The sequence below is a fragment of the Syngnathoides biaculeatus genome, chromosome 14 (assembly GCF_019802595.1).
Source record: "Syngnathoides biaculeatus isolate LvHL_M chromosome 14, ASM1980259v1, whole genome shotgun sequence".
Classification (NCBI taxonomy): Eukaryota; Metazoa; Chordata; class Actinopteri; order Syngnathiformes; family Syngnathidae; genus Syngnathoides; species Syngnathoides biaculeatus.
Window position 1 is genome coordinate 27049913 of NC_084653.1, and position 20301 is coordinate 27070213.

General features: G+C 46.9%; 1 protein-coding gene and 1 long non-coding RNA gene across 8 annotated transcripts in view; both read left to right on the plus strand.

The window, feature by feature from the left end:
- The window catches only part of tbc1d4 (TBC1 domain family, member 4), a 35332-nt gene extending 30548 nt beyond the window's left edge, over positions 1–4784 (plus strand). For 4 of the 7 annotated variants that reach the window (XM_061842032.1, XM_061842030.1, XM_061842033.1 and 1 more), the window contains 2 exons: positions 642–821; positions 2146–4784. In XM_061842032.1, the coding sequence (XP_061698016.1) occupies positions 642–821; positions 2146–2367 (402 nt within the window). In that variant the 3' untranslated portion in view covers positions 2368–4784. Of the gene's footprint in view, positions 1–641; positions 822–2145 lie in introns of those variants that run through there. The other 3 variants (XR_009798186.1, XR_009798185.1, XR_009798184.1) reach the window with 2 other exon arrangements.
- A 498-nt stretch (positions 4785–5282) lies between these two features.
- On the plus strand, positions 5283–5849 carry LOC133512238 (uncharacterized). The gene is made up of 2 exons (XR_009798141.1): positions 5283–5372; positions 5469–5849. It is a non-coding gene; the product is annotated as an uncharacterized LOC133512238 (long non-coding RNA).
- Positions 5850–20301: the final 14452 nt, after the last annotated feature.

Here is a 20301-nt window from a genome sequence, read left to right on the forward strand (position 1 = left end):
GTACACAGAAAGAGTTTAATGCTAGCTCGGCGCTAGCGTTAGCGCGGCGCTAGCTAGCCTTAGCACAGCGTTGGCGTTAAACTCTTTCTGTGTACCGAGCCTTATGACCAGGTGCGCTAACGCTAGCACGGCGCTAACGCCTAAACCGCAGAGTTGAAAGTGTGTCAAAATAGTCGCGACTTATAGGCCGGAAATTATGTACTCGGTACCTGCTAAAAGAAATGTCGGCTCTAATGTAATCCAAGTACTCTACCGTAGTTCCAAAGTGATGCAATTTGATTGTTTGCGATGACTTTTGAATACCAAATACTGTTTGTCAATAGAGCCAAAATACATTAATTTAACCTAATGTGGACCTTTGACCATTTCACAAAACGTGTTTGTGGCTATATTTCAACGTTTAGAAATAATTAGGACTTGTGTTAAACTGCTCCTTTTATTTAAAAAAAAAAAAAAAAAAAAAGCCTTTTAAAGTGTGAAGGCAAAGTACAAGAGAATCGCTGTTGAGAGGTTAAACCCAGTAACACGTCGAATTTTATGATATCACAGATGCCCCCCCCCCCCAAAAAAAAAAACAAAACAAAACAAATAATGACAAGTTGGTCACGACTGTAAACGAATCACGTCTGGTGGGCGGCCAGGTGACGGAGATGGACATCTCCAAGCAGCTGCACGCCTACGAGGTGGAGTACCACGTTCTGCGGGACGAGGCGGCGGAAGGCGGCGGCGCCGCGCCCGACGACTCTGAGCGCCTCGACAAGCTGGAGAAGACCAACGCGCAGCTCAAGAAGCAGAACATGGAGCTGCTGGAGAAACTTCAGGTGACCCGCAGCAGAGTCCGACTCCGTGGCTGCAATGCGTCTTATTTCCTCTTGGTGGCAGTGTGACCAAATTTAACGAAAGAAAACAACAACAACAAAAAGACAAAACAAAGAAAGCTGAACGGATGTCCAGACAAATACGTGGTTTTCACACATACACATATTTTTGTTTTATTTTTTAAAACATTTAATATGAAAGATATACTTTCAGGGCAGCACGGTGTGTCTTAGTTCACGATCATAAAATGGTGCATTTAAGATGTCCGTTTTCAAACAAATCTTGATGATTTTTTTGTACACATTCCAGCAAAATGTTACATCTGTCCAATGGAAAGAAATAATATTTCATCCAATCTCAGTTTGTTGAAGAAATATATTATTTTCAAACAATATAGTTCATTGCGGCGATTGGCTGGCGAGCGCCCAGGGGTGTACCCCGCCCCTCAGCCAAAGTCCGCCGGGTTTGGTTCCGGCTCACCTGCGACCTTAACGAGGGCGAACGTGACAGAAAATAGCATGCAAATATTAACACGAACAGGCATGTGCACAGACATTTTTAGGGGCAGGTGCACAGGCTGAAAAAAATAAAAAAAAACTGCCAATTGTTCATATAATTAAGGGGGGGAAAAAAACAGTAGGAAGTTGTCTTTTTATCTTTGTTAGTAATCATATTATAATTAATTTAAAAAAAAAAAAGGTGAAGGGAGGCTAAAGTGGATACTAAAAGTCAACACACCCCTGTTCAAATGACAGGTATTTGGAAGGAGAATGGGCATATCCATCCATTTTCTTATCCGGTTATCCTCATCAGGGTCGCAGGAGTACTGGAGCCTATCCCTGCTGTCGACGGGCAGGAGGCGGGTCGGGTACACCCTGAACTGGTTGCCATCCAATCGCAGGGCACATCGAGACAAACAGCCGCACTCACAATCACACCTTGGGGCAATTTAGAGTGTCCAATTAAATGTTGCATGTTTTTGGGATGTGGGCGGAAACCAAAGATCCTGGAGAAAAGCCACGCAGGCACGGCGAAAACATACAAACTCCACTCAGGGAGGTCCGGGATCGAACGTGGTTCCTCAGAACTATGAGGCCAACGCTTTACTTGCTTACCCACCGTGCTGCGGGCAAGGCATGTGTACTGTCATATAGGGATGTGTACTGTTCTTCCATTCTGGGTAAGCTTAATGACAGAGAGGCTAATGAATAACACGGCTACAGCAAAGAAAGCACTTTTTCAGTTGATGGCAAACACGCAGGTGCTCAAACACCACCCAGTGGCCACGTGTGCACATGCCTGATTCTCCCGTGACGTTTGCACCAGGCGGCGCGGCAGAAGATCCAAACCCTGGAGAGCAACGTGGAGACCTTCCTGTCGCGCGAGAGCAAAATGAAGCACGTGATCCGCACGCTGGAGCAGGAGAGGGCGGCCCAGCACAAGACGGTGGAGCGCATGCGGGCGTGCCTCCCGCCCGACGCGCTCGCCGACGTGGAGATGACCCACATCAAGGCGGCGCCGGCGGACGCCAAAGCCAAGAAGCCTTGATGGCCGGCGGGCGGACGCGTGCGCGGCCTTGCAGGACGATGTTTGCCGCGGGCCCTTCCTGGTACCCGCTGGGCTGATTGTTGGGACCACAGCGCAGCGAGTCTACAAGTTCCGTTCCAACAGGACGTCACGCAAATTCAAAATAATCCAGCCTGGAATGAAAACTTAATACAGCGCGCGGACATTTTACAATTCTCAACTGTCCCACGAAGACAACGATTCGATTTTTCAGTGTTTCCACGCACGTCCGTTGACATCCTTTAACGGTCGCCCCCGATGGCGCCGAAGAAAAAGCTCCATCCCGTCAATATGCTTTGCCAAATTATAGGTCAGGGTTCGAACGGCAACCTTGTGTGTCGTCGTTTGAATTTAGAGCTTCCGCTTTTTGAACTATTTTGTACCTTTTTCCACTTCCCAAAAAGGCTGCGAGTAGTTTTTGGGGTCAAAAAGGAGAAGGAATACCCGAGGAGTCGGCCCAGCACGTTCATCGCATTTGGAGTGCTTTTGTTTTTTTCTTTTTCATTTTTTTCATAAACGCTCCCATTTCTTCTGAATGGCGTCGCTCGAAACTTTTGGTGTTGTCGAATGTATTTTTCTTTTTCTTTTTCCGTTTCCAGATAAAGCAAGTTGAACTTTTCGGAGCGCCTCCTCCTCCTCGGGGGGAGGAAGTGTCGCTTTCAAAAGCTCAGACAGGATGTGAGGTCGTCTGCCTCGTCGGTTTCCTGCGTGACTGACCGCGGCGTCGCCGCCGCCGCCGCGCGACTTAAACAAAATCAAACAAAAACATTTTCAGGTGGCGCGTTTGAAGCCGAATGTACTCTTTGGCTGCTTTGGCCAAAGCAAAATCTTCTCTTGTTCCGCCGCTCTTTTCAGGCAAGATCATAAAAATGTTTCATTTATTATTTTTTTTTTTACATATTGTGCTTATTATTGTTGTTGTGGAGAAGTCAAAATTGTGCGCAGTACTTGGCTGCGACCAGCAGGGGCACTGTTAGATGTGATGACTTCCAAAAAAAATGGAAAACTTTTTTTCCTTGTAACATAAAGACTTTTTCTGGAATAATTAAGCCTTTTTCCACATGAAAATTCAAACTTTATTATCGTTTTCTATCAGATTTTTCTTGTGTTTTCTTAAAAAGTCGACGTTCCTTATAACTTTAGGGCTTTTCCTTAAGTTTGAACTTTTTTTGTACAATTCTCCTCCCATAAAAGACACAATTACAGTGTGGCTTTCAAAAAGGGTGGCTGGATCATAACTGTTGTGACGTGAATGTTTCTCAGAACTGCATTTTTCCCTCCCTTGGACTTGTTTGAGTATAATTTCTTGGGGGAAAAAAGAAAAGAGAAATGACTCCAACCAGCAGAGGCGCCGTTGAGCCAATCTCAACTGCGTACCGAAGGCCGACACGTCGTCAGCCGCGGTTCGGTTTCCATCCAGCCTCGAGCCAGCCAACAATTATTGAGAGTTCATTTGACAGCGAGACGAGACTTTCGCATCCATGGAAAAATATTCATAAAGTCACAATCGACGACTTGACGGTTGCTCATTTTGATGTGTTTCTGTTTCCTCGCAAGAGTATTGACGTCACGCCGTCGCAGTGTGCCGATGTCAAACCGCAAGAGGAAGAAGTTGAGTTTCCAATTCACACGAGAGTTGCCGCCACATTTGTACTTTTGACGCGTTCGTGCCCGGCCGGTTGGCTGGCGTCTCACTTTTGTTTCACTTTCACTCGGTCCTGGCCCGACTCGAAGCAAATATCGCCAAAATGAAAGCACATTTGATACATTTGCCGAGATTTGTTTCTTTGTATTCTCAATTTCGAATGCTCCGAATGATCTGTTAAGTGTTTTTTTTTTTTTTTTTTTTTTTTTTAAATGATTTGATCACCCTTGGCCTTGTTTTTGCTAAGCTAGCGAATGCCACGTACACGTTTATTCCACTTTGTGCCTCACGGAAATTGTAAAGGAAAACAAACATGTTTGATTTGTTTTGGGAAAATAAAACTTGTTTTTTTTTTGTATGTTTTGTGGGATTCTAACTTGAAAACAAAAATAGTTTAACCTTATAGCCAGACATATTTTACTTGCCCCTAAAGAACTAATTTACTTCCCAAAATTAGCTAAATATATCGAAAAAAAAATGTGCGTTGGAATATTGACGATCATTACATTAAATGTCCAGTGAGATGACATATTTTTCCAAAACCTTTTTTCTTCAAATATTTAAACCTCATCTTTATAATGGTAGTTTTTCAGAGAATGATCTGACTTTTTCTTTGCTTGTAATTTCAGTTTTTCTCGCAGTGAGCAATGATATGACCTTTTGTCTTCGAACAACACTTACTACGCCCTTACAAAGTAACTTTTTCTATTATATCTTTATGTTCATTAAAAAATATCCCCATTAAAATTGCGTCTTTTTTTTAACTGACCACGTCCTCACTTTATTCCTGTAATTTAATAATTTTTTTCTCATGATGCAGTAATATTATTTTAAGAGGAAAATTAGATTACAAATGCTCAAGTAAATATAACTTCTGTTGAAAATGAAAATGGGTACGTGAACATGTAATGTTGGGATTTATTTTGACTTTGCCATTTTGAAATTGGAGCATTATCATAACAGTACACCTTCCAAAAAATATGAGTAAAAAAATTCTACATTATTTTAGTAAGCATGTTCAATAATGAAAATTCGCGTATTTTAGGGGCCCTGGACGCAACTTAGTAGCACCTGCTGGAATATTTGAAGGGAAAAAAAACCCACTTGCCACAGGAAATAATTGAGGATTGTAAGTCTTCAAAACAAAACTGAACAGGAAGTGGACCAAATTTGGTGTGAAGCAGCCATTTTGATGAAGTAAATGAGCCCCAAATGCGACGTTTTTTTTTCTTTTTTGCCGACGTCATCAAAGCACGTCGTCAACGTTTGGTGAGTGATAAAATGTTGATTGTAATTTTTTTTTTTTTTTTTACATGTGGACGGTCTGTGTTCTCCATCAGTGGTAAATTTGAAACCTTCTACGGATGTGAATGGCAAAATGGATGTGTGACGTTTTTGACGTCAGGAATTGGGTTGTTTTTTTTCTTTTCTTTCCAAGACTTTTTAAAGATGACGTTTATGTCAACGCGGAGGCAGCGACCCCACAAAAGAAAGCTCACCTGGCGTCAGCCCGACAACGTTTTCACTTTCCTCTTCCATAATTCAGCACTTTACTGTGGTCGGCGAGCGCTCAAAGGCAGTTTTTGTGCAGACGTTTGATGACGCCAAAGAGCAACACGACGGTTGCTTGACCTTGCGAGTCTATTTAAAGACTTTTCGAGAAGTGCGCTTTTTATTTTTATTTTTCCTCTGAGTGCAAAACATCAAGATAGGTTACACACTGGGAGGAGTTCTTTTTGTGAACCTTGCTCAAATTGAAGCGAAATCCCGCATCAAAGCGTCATCGCTGGAGTGAAATAAATTGTGACTTTGAAATGTAGTCAAAAACAGCAACAGTCTTTATTTATAGGGGAGAAAATACAACTTGTGTTGCTTTCCTAGCTCGGGTGTGTCTCAAGCGATTATAACGCCTGCCTCGGATCAAAAGGTGGCTCTGCCCGCAGATAACAACGCCCCCACACAGGAGGCCCTTCCGGGTAAAAAGGTTGGTCGAGGGAGCCCGGAGCTCGTCACGCATCCAGATGAGGGCCGAGCGGCCGCCTAACACGCACACTCCCAACAAAGGAGGCCACATTCCTGCCGTATTCCCACATCCTGGAGCAGGGGAAGAGCCGGGGGGCCGGCGGGGATCCGCTGGGAACGACGCTTCCTCTGCTGAGCGGCTTGTCGACACTGCTTTTGCGCTCTTTTTTTTTTTTTTTTTTTTTAAAAAAAAAACAAACAGAAATCCTCATCATCCTTTTAATCCGTCTCCTGCTTGATCTGGAATCTCGGTTTACGGTCCGAAGATGCTCACTCGGGAAGATGGAGACAAAATGTTTTAATGGCTTTCCGCAGTACAAAACCGTCACTTTTTACACTTCATAAGAGTCCAGCCTTGGCACGAAAAGCAAAATCCACAAGTAATATGTGCCCCCCCCCCCCCAAAAAAAAAAAGATTATAATTGTCTAAAGGTGGCACGAAATGGTTGCAAATCATTTTTGCACAGGAAAAACTGCAGGTTTTTAGTGCACCGTATTTCCCGCACTATAAGGCCGACCTAAAAGCTTTTAATTTTCTCAGAAGCCGACGGTGCGCCTTATAATCCGGTGCGCCTTATATATGGGTCAATATTGAGCCTTTAGTGCAGCGCCATCTAATGGATGCATAACGTAACCCCAGCCTCTACTGTAGCGTTGATTCTATGCGCCTTACATGTCGGAAAAAAGTTTTTAAATAGGCCATTCATTGAAGGTGCGCCTTATAGTGCGGAAAATACGGTGATTGAAATCGCAAAAGCCTGTGAATAGGGGACCTCTCAAAATGGCGTCCTACGACTATATGACAAAGTATGCCCTTTTCAGCCATTTATTGAACAGTCATACCCCCAAAAATGAGCACGCAGTAGCTGCTGTCAGCCACAGCTCACAGGCAGAGACTCACGTACAGACTCTCCAACGCCAGACGGCCCCGCCGGCAGGGCGACGCAGACACTACAGTGTGTAATATCGTCCCTACATTCTGCACGCGCACTTTACAAGTGTGTTTTAATAAGTTGACATGTATTTAAAGTGCGATGGAGGCCTAAAACTAGTTTTTATGGCCTTGCAATTTGCAGATTTTCTCTCACTGTGCTTGAGTCTTTACTGATAAGCTGATATCTACCACGTAGATCAGGGGTCTCAAACTCAATTTACCCCGAGGCCGCTGGAGGCAGAATCTGGCTGGGGCCGGACCGCAGATGGACATGCATGTGCGCGCAATTTAATTAGAAATTAACAGCCTTTCAAAGTCCATCCATCCATCCATCCATCCATCCTTTATCTACCGCTTTTCCGGGTCGGGTCGCGGGGGAAAGTAGCTTCAGCAGGGATACCCAGACTTCCCTTTCCCCGGCCACTCCTTCCACCTCTTCAGGAGGGATCCCGAGGCGTTCTCAAACCAGCCTAGAGACTTAGTCTCTCCAGCGTGTCCCGGGTCGTCCTCGGGGTCTCTTTCTGGTGGGACGTGCCCGGAACACCTCACCGGGGAGGCGTCCGGATCGGTTGCCCCAGCCACCTCATCTGGATCCTCTCGATGCGGAGGAGCAGCGGCTCGACACTGAGCCCGTCCCGGATGACCGAGCTTCTCACCCGTTCTCTAAGGGAGAGCCTGGACACCCTGCGGAGGAAACTCATTTTTCTATCCGGGATCTTATTCTTTCGGTCATGACCCACAGCTCATGCCTATAAGTGAGGGTAGGAATGTAGGTCGACCAGTAAATTGAGAGCTTCGACTTGCAATTTTTTTTACCACAACGGAGCGATACAAAGTCCGCATCACTGCACGACCTTTCAAAGTATCTTTTTTTTTTTTTATTAACGCAAAACAAGAAACTGGTGTAAACAAGTTGTGTGCAAAAAGTACGAATCAATCCCTCTGGCGACGCTGTTGTAAATTGAAATGACAAATGTTTCTCTGCTCGTATCAAGCCCAGTCGACGTCACACCCCCGAGAGGCATGTACCCCACCACCCATCAGCTCTGCACACAACACCGTCAAAGTACAATTCATAAAAAACAAAACAAAAAAAAAAAAAACCCATTTAATTTTCATATGAAGGTGCGGCCACAAATTCTCGTCTCGCGTGGCGCAAATGGCCCCCGGGCCGCCAGTTCGGGACCCCTGATGTACGTGTTCAGGTACTATTTGTGCAGTATATGACACGAGGGTCTTTGGAGGTCAGGAGCAGCAGGCGAGGGCGGGGGCTCGATGATGTAAACCAGCTGCGAGAGGGAGCCGACTAGCTGGAAGAGTGTCCTCGTGCCTTATATGGGAATTTTATCTGCCGCGCTCCCAAAACATTGTTCTCGTGACCACAAGCGCCGTTAGGAGTTGAACAGCCTCGCCGTTTAGCTTCCCGCCATCAATAAGTGTGTTAAATGTGCAGCTGGACGATAGACGCGCAAGGAGACTCTTTTTGTTTTGTTTTGTTTTCCGAACACTGGGAGGGAAAAACAGCCGGGAGGGGTGCGAGACCCAGGTGGGCTCCGTCCGGTCAATGGAGACAATACGGCTCCCGTCAGACCTCAGCTGCGCACTTCCCAAGTACGCGGTTCAGTACTACAACCCTTGTGGAATTGGGTAATTGGGGGCGGGGGCGAGCACCCCGTCACCATTGGATGGCGCTGTGGAAAGTAACAGCATCAATCTTAAGATCTGACCTCCTGGGGTCACTTGTCTGTCTCGGGGTTCATGTTTGGGAGCGGTCCCCTAAAAGGCTGTGAAAATGTATGTTTGCTCGAAATGGGTTCTTCACGGTTCAGGTTCTTCCACGTGGCCGACATACGAGATCCAGTTTTTGAAGAGCAAAGGAGATTTGAATGCGGCCTCTCTCGCTTCCAAAAGATGCCCCAGTTCGCACGCAAACTAGCGCTGAGCGAGCCTCACGATGTTGTCTTGTATTTGTTTGCTGTTGTATTTTCCGAAATGTTCAATTAATATCAAAGATAAGAGCGGCGATAACTTACACGACGAGCTGGTGAGATCGGCGGCGGTTTTTCAAGCCGTCTGTGCGGCCCTTCCGCATATTGTACATCATCATTGAACCTTTTTTTTTTTTTCCTTCTTTTTAATTTTTCTTGCTTAATCGGGGTGCAAAATGAGAATTTTGGCACACCCCGTCTTCCTTTTGTGATGCTTCTCTCATTTTCAAACATTGCTTTATGTACTGCTGTAGTGCATGTCTTTCATAATTAGTCACATTATTTTTTTATAATTGCTTCAACAATGTGACATTTTATTTCATGTTGTTTTGTCAGCTTTAATGATGTATGTAATTATTTACCGGGACACTCTTGTAAAAGAGACGTTTAATATCGCTTCGGTTTTCCTGGTTACACAAAGATTAATGGAAAGGAAAATAGTTTGTCACCGGAGGAAGTATTTCTTTCGACTTACTTTAATAATCATTTACTTTGCAGTACATTTGATGTGAGGATGTCTGATTAAAATCCTTAACGGCGACGTCACCGAGTGTAAAAGTCCTGAATTCCAAAACGCAATTGAAGGCATCTTCTTCATGCCTTTGTACGCAAAGGCAGCGCTAACAAGGCGAAGCTCGCTCGGCGTCGGTGACGAGACGCCACCGGAGGTCCCTGGACGAGCGTGAGCGAAGTCTCGGGCGATCGGAACGATGGAGTCGGGGGGGGGGGGGGAGGCCCTCGAGCTCTTTTATGCCTCGTCAACGGGCCTCACATCACCTCCGCCGTGACTCAGACGGCAGACAGGCGAAGGCGAAGGAAGACGAGCGAGAGACGGCGAGGATGCCGGCGGGCCTTGGAGGAGGGGGTGGTCAGACGGGCCGCGGATGAGTCAGGCGTCCTCCTACGTGTCGCTGGATTTCAATCCAAGCAAAACGCGAGATCTGGGTTGCTTTATCTTTAACGCCATTCACACAGGCCGGGAAAGCTGCCGTTTTCCCGGATGATGCCGTTCTGCGTAAACGACGCCGTCGAAATTGACACGAATGTTCGGGCTTCCCAGGCCAGAATATGTCAGAGTCCCAACGGCGGTCCCTTTCGCGCGTTGGGTAAAAGCTGGCGTTACTACGTCGGGTTTTTCTGTTCCGCATCAGCGGCGCTAACAAGATCAACCTGCCGATATTCCAGTTTAGGAGGTCATATCAGAGCCGTCATGGAAGCCCCTCTTCTGCTTTTTGCCGCTCTTATGTATAAACGGCACTGACAGCGCAGGAAGGGACGAAACTGACCTGGCAATATTCCGGTTTACGAGGTGGTTTCAGAGAACGAAAGAAGTCCTTTTGACATTCTCAAGAAAATCTGCCGTTTTTCTGCCCTTTTCGGTTTTCCGTATCAACGGCACCGATGTGGCGCTGGCACCTGAAATTGACCTGGGAATATTCCAGTTTTGTGATGCGGTGGCGGAGCTTCTTGTAAAAGCTGGCGTCCGTCCATCGACAACAAAGAAATTGGGGAACGATGCCGATGGCTCGGTATAAAGTTTTAGCAGCGGCGGCACGCGGCCTGCGCTCGACATCGTGTTACGCAATAACCAGAGCTGGATGTGGCGTGAAACGGTCCACACTTCTCGCGCCCCGCAGCGTTGAAAGCACTTGTGATTTTTCCGATTCCACCGCTCTCGGAAGATCAGTTTGAACGCGTTCCGGAGTGCGGACGATTGTTGCAGGCGCGGGGACAGAAGTGAGAAGTGCGTCGACACCCCCTTCTCCTGACCGCAATCCAGATCCTACCGATGGCATCGGCAAATTATCTGATCACAGGAGACTGCGTATCTGTGTGAAAGCTCACCGCGGCGGCGCAATTCTTGTGTGTATGGGAATGCCAGAAAGATGGGAGAGAAGTGGGAAAAAAAACCCGCCCTGTTGCGTTGAAAGCAATTGTCACTAAAGCGGAGAAATACCGGGCCTTCCGTTTGTTTTGGGCTTCGCTAACTTTGCGCACCAGATCCAGGACGGTGCATTTGTGTGAAGCTGTGCCGTGCTGCTGTGTGGAAGTTTTTGCGGGGTCTCCGTGCGAAAGGACTTTTCGTTTTGAGACCCGGGCGCTTGACCGCGTGAGAGGGGCGGGGCCTCGGGAGAAGCGCTGACATCATGCGGCGTGCACTTCCTTCTCAGCAGGCGACGGGGGTGACGTGACGGGCGAGGCCGCACGCCGCGTGACTCACTCACGATGTGACGTCAGCCTCGGCAAAACTGCGCCAACATTTGCATTTGTCCCTTTTCTTTCGCAGCCTCCCTGAACTTTCGCCAGCGGGGAAAAAAAGCGAAGATAAGAACCCGAGATGCGCATTCCTCTTCCGCAGCCCTTTGGCCTTTTTCCTCTTTTCCCCCCTCTCGCTAAGCCAGCCAGCTGTTCCAGCCTGACACACTGGATGTTTTTGTGCCGATCCGACAGCGCCCGGTCAGGGCGGAGGGACAGCTGCACCGGCGCGGCCCACGGCGGCCCGTCATTAGTGCCAGCCGTCGCGCTCTTGTTCCGCGCGGTCCCCAAAGGCCGCACCCGGTCGACAGCCGCTGACCTGATTTCTGACTCTCCTTCCACCTGACTGCTCTGCCGCCGCTCTGAGGTCGTTGCGACGCCGTAAAAACCGGGACTGGACGCTCGCCGGTCGAGCAGATTTGAGAACACCGGGCTGAGCCGTGACAAGCATGCTAACATTAATGCTAATGCGATAGCGCTATCATTAAACTCAAGTTTCTTGCTCTATTTTCGTAGACTTCACAGAGCAGAAGCAAATTTCCCGATTTGGCAGAACAGTCCGCGCTGAGCAACGGCGCAATGAAAATGGATTTTCCTTTGCACATTTTACACACGCGCTAGCTAACACAGTGCCGATTAAAAGTAGTTTTTAAAAATGTGTAAATTACATTTGAAAACAAAGTGGAGAAAATTGCTAAAGCTTGCTAAAATGATTGAAAAGCTCATTAAAAAAATGGAAATCATAAGCGAGACAAATGGAGAACAGTGTTTTTATTTCCTTTTTTTTAGGCTTCTGTTGTCAACTCTTTCCATTTGCGTGCAGCATAACAGCTAAAGGCTGCTTCACCGTGTTTGCTTTGGACTGCGGACCTGAGCCCGCAGATCTCAGAGTCCGACCCGGGCCTTCCCGGTATCTTCCGGAAACATTTTTTCCATCATACGTAGCGCAAACGAGGTCGGGTGCACTTCTTTGACACGTGCTTGGCGCAAAATGAATAGAAGTCTTCTTTATTTTAAATACCATCTTTATTAGATCCTTTGCGGCACCGTAGATCAGCTGGTAAAGCGTTGGCCTCACAGTTCTGCGGTCCCGGGTTCAATCCCGGACCCGCCTGTGCGGAGATTGCATGTTCTCCCCCGCGCCTGCCTGGGTTTTCTCCGGGTGGGCACTCCGCTTTCCTCCAACATCCCCAAAAACATGCAAGATTCATTGGAGACTCTAAATTGCGATTGTGAGTGCGGTTGTTTTGTCTCCGTGTGCCCTGCGATTGGCTGGCGACCAGTTCAGGGTGTCCCCTGCCTCCTGCACGTTGACACCCGGGATAGGCTCCAGCACTCCCTGCAACCCTCATGAGGATAAGCGGCAAAGAAAATGGATGGATGGATGGATGGATGGATGGATGCATATTAGATCCTAAAATCAAAATCTTTTCCTCGGTTTCCTAGGTCAGTGGAGGTCGTTAATCTTTGTCAACGGTGGGCCTGTGAAGTTCTTTGAGACTCGTTTGTGATCAAGGGCCGCACAATCGAACTTGACTCCACGACGGAGGACTGCAATTCGCGGCGATCAGACGTTCATCCCGTGAATCTTTTGAGCAAAGCGAACGCCTACAAAACGGAGCAGGAGAGGCTTGAACGGTCGCAATCCGAGCGCCGGGGCAGCCGAGACGAACACGAGGGAGCCGGAAGGGAAACGCAAGCTCATCGAGTGCGTCAACGCCGCGCTCTCGACTTGACGGTATCGCGTCGGAACGCACGGTTGAGGACTGCGAGGCGCGATTATTGTCGCGCCGGCGAGAGGATGCAGCGAGCGGCCGGGCTAACGAGCTGAGTGGGAGTGGAGTGGAGTGACTGCGAGCAACTCGCTTGGATCTGTCCATTTCTGGGGGGGGGGGGGGGGGGTTGCTTGTCAGTGAGTGTGTGAAGTGTGTGCAGTGCGTGTCCTTTTGTGTGTGCTCTGCTGGGATGTGGAAATTGAATGGAGCCTTTCACTTGGGCTGCTCTTCTCCCCCGGGGGGCTTGGGGGTGGGGGTGGGTGGGGTGCTGGTTGCCATGGTTATTCTGGAATCCTGCCGCTAATGGGTGGGAGTTAGTGTCGCTCTGGCAACCTGGCCTGTCAAGACTGGAATACGCTTGTGTGTGCGTGTGTGTACAGCAGGTGTGGTTGGGTGGACACAGGAGGTCATAAATGTATGGACTGGAAGTGTGTGCGTGGATGTAAGAGAGAACTGAAACTGCAGAATACTGCAGTACGCCGCTTGGCCTTCGAGTTATCGACGCCCAACTTTATTTTCCAACATTTCCCTTCATTTCTCGGTGAATAATGCATAAATGTTGACGACAAAATGAAGCGGCAGCAGGCATTTATGAAGGTAAAGTTTAACCTTAGACATCAATCAGTTCGTAGAGGCCATGTTATCCATCCATTTTCTTAGTCGCTTATCCTCACCAGGGTCACGGGAGTGCTGGAGCCTATCCCAGCTGTCAACGGGCAACACCCTGAAGTGGTCGGCAGCCGATCGCAGGGCACACGGAGACAGGCATCTGCGCTCGCAATCACACCTTGGGGCAATTTAGAGTGTCCAGTTAATGTTGCATGTTTTTGGGATGCGGGAGGAAACCGGAGTGCCCACTCGAAGAAAACCCACGCAGGCACGGGGAGAGCATGCAAACTCCGCACAGGCGGGTCCGGGATTGAACCCGGGACCTCAGAACTGTCAGGCTATTGCGTTCCAGCTGAGCCACCGTGCCGCCACTCCATATTATAACTTATAGTATGCGATCGTTGGAAAGTTTATTTACTCAACTGCAGAGTTTCGGGTGTCTTTTTAGAGTGAGAAAATTAAGATTTGTGCTTTCCCGATTTTCATTCTTTAGCCCCCAGGAAAATCCCCCCCCCCAAAAAAAAAAAAAAAAAAATGCCCCTTGACAACAGTTGCACCGATCGACAGAAAATTAGTCGGATGTCTTTCATAGGAGGAGAGTCTAAATTTAATAACGTGTGCTGTCCCTGTTAGCTCGGGTTCACTTCAATGCGGATCATTGCAAAGTTCAACCGGAGCTTTCCAAACAAATATTTTTCCCAAGTATTCTTGGAAAAAATAGAACTTTATTCCTGACATTTTTCTTTTTCAATCTTTGGATAAGATAGGGCAATTCTCAATAGTCACAATTCTTAAAAAAACAAAACAAAAACAAGCCTCTGACTTCATTTGCAATCTATTATAGAAAACTGATTTTATTTATTGAAAACAAAAAACCCAATTAATTATATAATTATTTAATTGGAAAAAAAAAATCTTCATTTTTTTTTTTAAAAAAACTACTTTTTTCCTTGTAATATTATGGCTTTTAAAATTGTCCAAATACCTTTTCACTGTAATTACGCAGGATTGTAGTTCAAGAATTAATTTTATTTGTAATTATTTTCATAGCATTCAAATGGATTCTTCTGAAATAATCCACCGTCATCTGACTTTATTCTTGGAAAAAACAACCGCTTTCATCATAAAGACTTTATCTGAGCGAAATTACAATTTCATTTTCACAAAATGTTTTTGAAATATTCCATTGTTTTTGACATAACATTTGAACATGTCCGCCCGCCATATCATCGTTATTGTCCCAAAAATGCCAACTGTGGTGTAACGTTCCAGGTGGTGTAATGTTTTTGATGCTGCTCAGCACGTTATCCATCGTGACGTATCGTTACCCGTCGTTACGTATCGTCCGGATCGCGGAGGCCTGCGTATCTTCGACGCGTCGGGCTCACGTCGCCTGGTTTACCGCCAGCGATGTCCCGGAGGGGCTCGGGCTCTGTGATCGTCGCGCAGATGTCTTGGCTTCCGTTTCTCTTCTGGAGGACTAATCCGTACGCCGCGCCGAGCCCCTTCGGATTTGAAGGAACTCGGCTTGGCTGTGCGCTCCTCTTCCCTTCCAGTTATTATGTGTGGCTGGAAAACACAGTGGGGAAAAAGTGTTTCTTTTGTAGCGTGTCCAAAGTGGAGAAGAATACAAAGAAAAAAAAAAAAAAAAAAGGCAATATTATGACAACGGCGGTGCGCGACACCGTCGGTCAGCGCCCGTTCTGGGCCAGGCGTCGGGGGGGCAGGAACGAAATCGTTTGTCAGGAAACGCGCGGCCGTCGACTTTGATGCGTTTTGTGCCGAGAACTCGGCCGGTCCTTCAGATCCGCCCCCTGAAACGGCAACGACCAGAGGCTGGCTCCGACCAGAAGGACCCCAGAGAGGCAAAGTCGTGCCAAACCATTATAAAATCATTCAGAGAACACTTCCAAGACTGTCGCTGGCCAGAAAGCCTCATGATCAGTCAATCAAAAACAGCGCTACTCTAAAAGCATCGCGCTGAAAACTTGAGTGATGCGCCAATATTTCCTTTGTAGGACACGTTCAACTGTAGCTGACCTCGTAATAGCAGCTGCTGGATAAATCCGAATATTGGAACTATCCGCACTGACATCAATGCACGGTGAAAGCCTTGCTATGTCGCGTTGGGTTTTATTGGTTTTTTTTTTTTTTACAGTTTTCAAGCAAATCTGAATGTAGGGTTGCAGGCCTTCAGTGCAGTACCACGTTGTGCCACACAACGTGCCGGGCAGCGCTGAGCTCTCCCGCAAGCCGTCCAGCATGTCATTAAGATGAAGATGAAGAAGAAGAAGCAGAGAAGATGGCCGACTTCTGTGCTGTGTCAAATGCTCTCTTTGCCCCGCGTCTGTGTGCAAACATTTGCGATTGGAAGGCTTTAGATTTACCGTGATAAAAATAGCGTTAGGCGAGGAGAATCAGATGGTTTGGGCAAAAATTTTTGGCGTTGAAATGCACCCGAATATTTAATTACTTCCGCATTAGTTTAGCACGATCCTGTCTTTTGCGGCCGATTGTGTATTTCTCCGTTGCCCGGGGTTGCAGAGTCTTGCTATCTTTCAAGTCTTTGGAGTCGACGGAGGGGCGGAGCCTCTGGCACGCACCCGGCTCGGCATCATCTTCTCAAGGGCGAGCTGCCAGAATATTGTTGCTTCTCATTATTTTGCCATTTTCTCATTTGTCACGTCAGTAATTTTGGTTCTTTGGTTCCTGGTCGTCGTTTCTGTCCCCTAAACCTGCGTACTTGAAATGTACTTGAAATGTGTTTGCGTACTTGTCTTCATCGTTATTTTTATCGTTGTGATTCTTCCTCTCGCACAATTATTTTCCCGTATCTTCCCTTCCAGCTGAATTCTTTGTCGCTGTTGCTCCACTTTCAATTTATTTATTTTCATTGTTTTTTTTCCTACTTTTGATCCTTGATCCCATCGCAATCTCTCGTCCATCTCATTTATTTACTTTATTCTGTTCGTAGTATTTCCTTTCATTTCTGTATGTTGATTTTGCTCACGTTGCCGTTGGTTCAATAAAATCATTTATTGGCTGAAATTGGGTTTGACTCCGCTTTAGGGTTCAGAGATCTGTACACCGGTGCTAATGAACATTTTGAAAATTGCGCTTTAGTAAGTGTAAGTACAATAAAGCTTCGGTTCTTGAATGTCGCCATTTTCGAACAAATAAGTTTTCCAATGAAAATTTTGAGAATTTTTTGCTTGTGTTTTTGAACGAAAATCGGTACTCGAACGGCCCTGAACAAACCCGGAAATAACATATTGCGCGCGACCAGACCAGCTGACCCACGACGCGTTTCGGTATTGTCTATTCGAACGCCCCCCCCCCCCCCCCGCCAAAAAAAACAAAAAAAAAAACGGAAATGGCGTAACGCACGCTGCGCAACCAGCGCACTTTTGTTCTTGTGTATAACGCAGCCTCTGTACACAGACGTGTCCCGGTAGTGCCTGTTGTTTAATCTTCTTATCGAGGACTACGGTGTTCACCCCCAATCATGGCTCCAAAGAAGGCAAGTTGCTTGTTTAAAGTTATTCTGCACTTTTGTTAATAATAAAATTTTTTTTTTACAAGGCTTGGGGGGTGGGGGGTGGAGGGAGTCGCAACAGATACTGCAATCCAAAGCCTATATTTTAAGCGAAAAATAAATATATTTCTTAAATTATTTTATTATATAATATATAATAATTTATTATATATAAAGTATTTAAACTATACATGTATTCCTACTATGCAGTTTATTGTCAGAAAAAGCTTTTATTATTTATAATTATTTAAAAAGCCCAATTTTTTTTTCGGCTCGGAACGCATTATTTCTTTTTCCATTCATTGTAATGGGAAACATCGATTTGGTTTTCAAACAAATCACTTCTCGAAGCGTTCTCTGAAACGGATTGTGGTCGAGAACCGAGGCATCACTGTATGTTGAAATACGTATAATTGTGTTTAAAGTGCGTAGAAGTGGTAAAACTCTCCCATAAAGAGGATATATATATGTTTTTTTTTTTTTTTTTTTTCCTATGGTCTCTTTCTCGCGGATGTTCGTTTTTGGCCGGCAACGCACCCGAGCTGGCATATTTTGCAGCGTTTTGAGTCGTTCAACCGTTCACACAACCACAAACGTTTTCATTTTCAAACAAACACAAAAAACTAAAAGTTTCCCCTTCCTAATGTGGGATGTTCCGGATCATCCCGTTCCATTTTTTTGCATTTTGTTTTTGTGGCGTCATAGCATTGTTTTGTTTTTTTCTCTTGCCGACTCGTCAGACACTTCAACGACGCTGTCGTGACACCTTTGCAGCCAGCCACTTTTTCTTTTAGACCCCCTCCCTCTTTTTCTTCTTCTTCTTCTTCTGCACGTTTTCTCCCCTCAGCCCCTTCCCAAGTGCTGCCAAGAGTTCCACTGTGCTGCCCAGACAGCCTCAGCCTTGACTCAACCCCCCCGCCTTCTCCCAGCGGCCAACTATTTCACCGACCGCAAGTTTAAACTTTACCGCGCCGCCTCCCGGCCCGCCAGAACGCGGGCGGCAGCGCTCGGGGGTCTTTTTTTTTTGGGAAGCCGCGGTACGAGAGGAGAGAAGGGGTCGCTCCGACACCCGAAGCCCCCTAAAGACGCGGACGTCAGCGCAGGGGGCGTCGGCCCCGCAGGAGTCCTTCGTTCGGGTCCGCCGCGGTAGTCTTAAACACTTCTCTGACTTGTTGGACGGCCAACATGAAAAATGACTGTAGAGCACATTGGCTGATCAAAAAAAAAAAAAAAAAAAAAAAAAGATCTGCTATATTGCACTGCAGAAACATTTTAGAATGCTGAATTCAAAAGGAAGCTTTTTCGTGGAAGTCCACAAACTCTTTGGGTATGAGACGCTTTTCACACTTTAGTTGGGGAAAAAAATAAACCGACTGGGTTAAACCCAGCGCAGAGGAGGTCAGTTCGTGGACCGGGCAACCGCCGCGCCGACGTCTGCCCGGCTGAAGGCGGAGCCATATCGCCAACTTCGCTCCCGTCCAATCAAAGCGGATCCTCTCATTTCCTCGAAACGCTGCACGTCAGGAATCTTTGACGTGGCGCAAGAAGAAGAAACTGATTTGCTCGGGTCCCGGAAGTGGAAGCGCGCAAAGTATAGCCGCCAAGTGGGTTCTTGGAGAGCCCCACCTCGGACCCCTCGCCCAAACCCTCACAAATCAAATCATAAATCCATTCGACTGGAAAGGCGTCACACCGGTCAGGTTCATTTTAAAAAGTCGTACAGACCGTGGAATTTTGCCACTTGGGGAAACTTTCGTGAAGTTTCGATCTCACCCCTCACTGCATAAATCCGACTGGATTGACGTTGGCTCAGGCCGGTCCATCTTGATACCGGTTCTGGACTGTGGATTTTAACCGGATGGGTGTGCTGCTACTGACCTTTAAATTTGGAAACATTTTACCAGGTCAGACCTGTCACTTGCAATTTCTCCTAGCGCTAAGGCGGAATTCGCAAAAATCATTTGCAGATGCCGACGCGCTTATGAAGACGAAGAAGATTAGAAGCCAAATTCAAAGTCCAGCATTTCAGCGACTTGAAATCCCGCATATGTCGTTCATAATTCAAAATGGCGGACTTTGTTTTGCCGCCTTCAAACAGGTTGATTTGCTGACTTTCTTCTTTCTTGTAAACCAAGAAGTTGGCCAAAGTGGGCGCCTTTTCGCTGACACGCGAAGATTTGTGCGGAAGAAGGGAAATACATTTTTGTGCGCGTGTGTGTGTGTGTGTCTTGCACTTTTGAGCGGCGAGGGTCCACACTAACCACCCTGGGGTCTTGTTATGCTCCCCCATGTCTGAGCTCCGGGGCCCGTTGCTAATGAGTCCTCCCGTTGCAGAATCTCCTCGGGCTCAGGGCTCGGTCACCAAAGCCAAAGCCAAAGCCGCCTCCTCCTTCCTCCATCCCGGCGTGAACGAAGGTGAGCCGCCGCGACGGGGACAGTGAGGAGCGTCGCTCGGTGATGCCGCTGAATAATTGATGCGGACGGTCCACACGGGAACGTCGAGAGTTTGACTCCGCACGGCCGCGGGCACACACACGCCTTCCCTTCCCTCGCGCTGAATGTGAGGAGAAATATGCCAAAATCCTGGAGTGCGGCTGAAAAGTGACGTATTGTGGACTCCGCCGGAACGTGACATTTCGCAGAAGATTTATGATTATTATTGGATAACAGTAACAAGAGGTCTTTGCGGTCGACTTCAAAGGGGAATTCCGCTGGTTCGCATTAACAATGTATCAAATAATTCATGTAATATGTACTCCATCTTGACAATGTGATGTTCAAATCCTCTCTCGTTTAATAGTGCTTGGAGAAGATGTTTAATCGACAATTACGACTTTCCAGGGGCGCTGCCATTTTGGCGAGTGGGCGGATGTGATGTGTGACGTGCCGTTTGATTACGAGGGACGCCGTTTACGCCCAGCGCTGATTTCTCGGGTTAATCCTCATCTGATGAAGAATTAGCAGTATCGGTTTATGTTGAATATTCGGATGGTTCTTCGGGCGGAATGACGCGGAGTCTGACGACGGCTCGTCACATCCGTCGTGTGACTCGCGAAAATGGCAGCGCCCCTGGAAATTCACAATTGTCGATTTAAAAAAAAAAACATTATGAAATGAGAGAGGATTTAGCATCACATTGTCAATACAGAGTA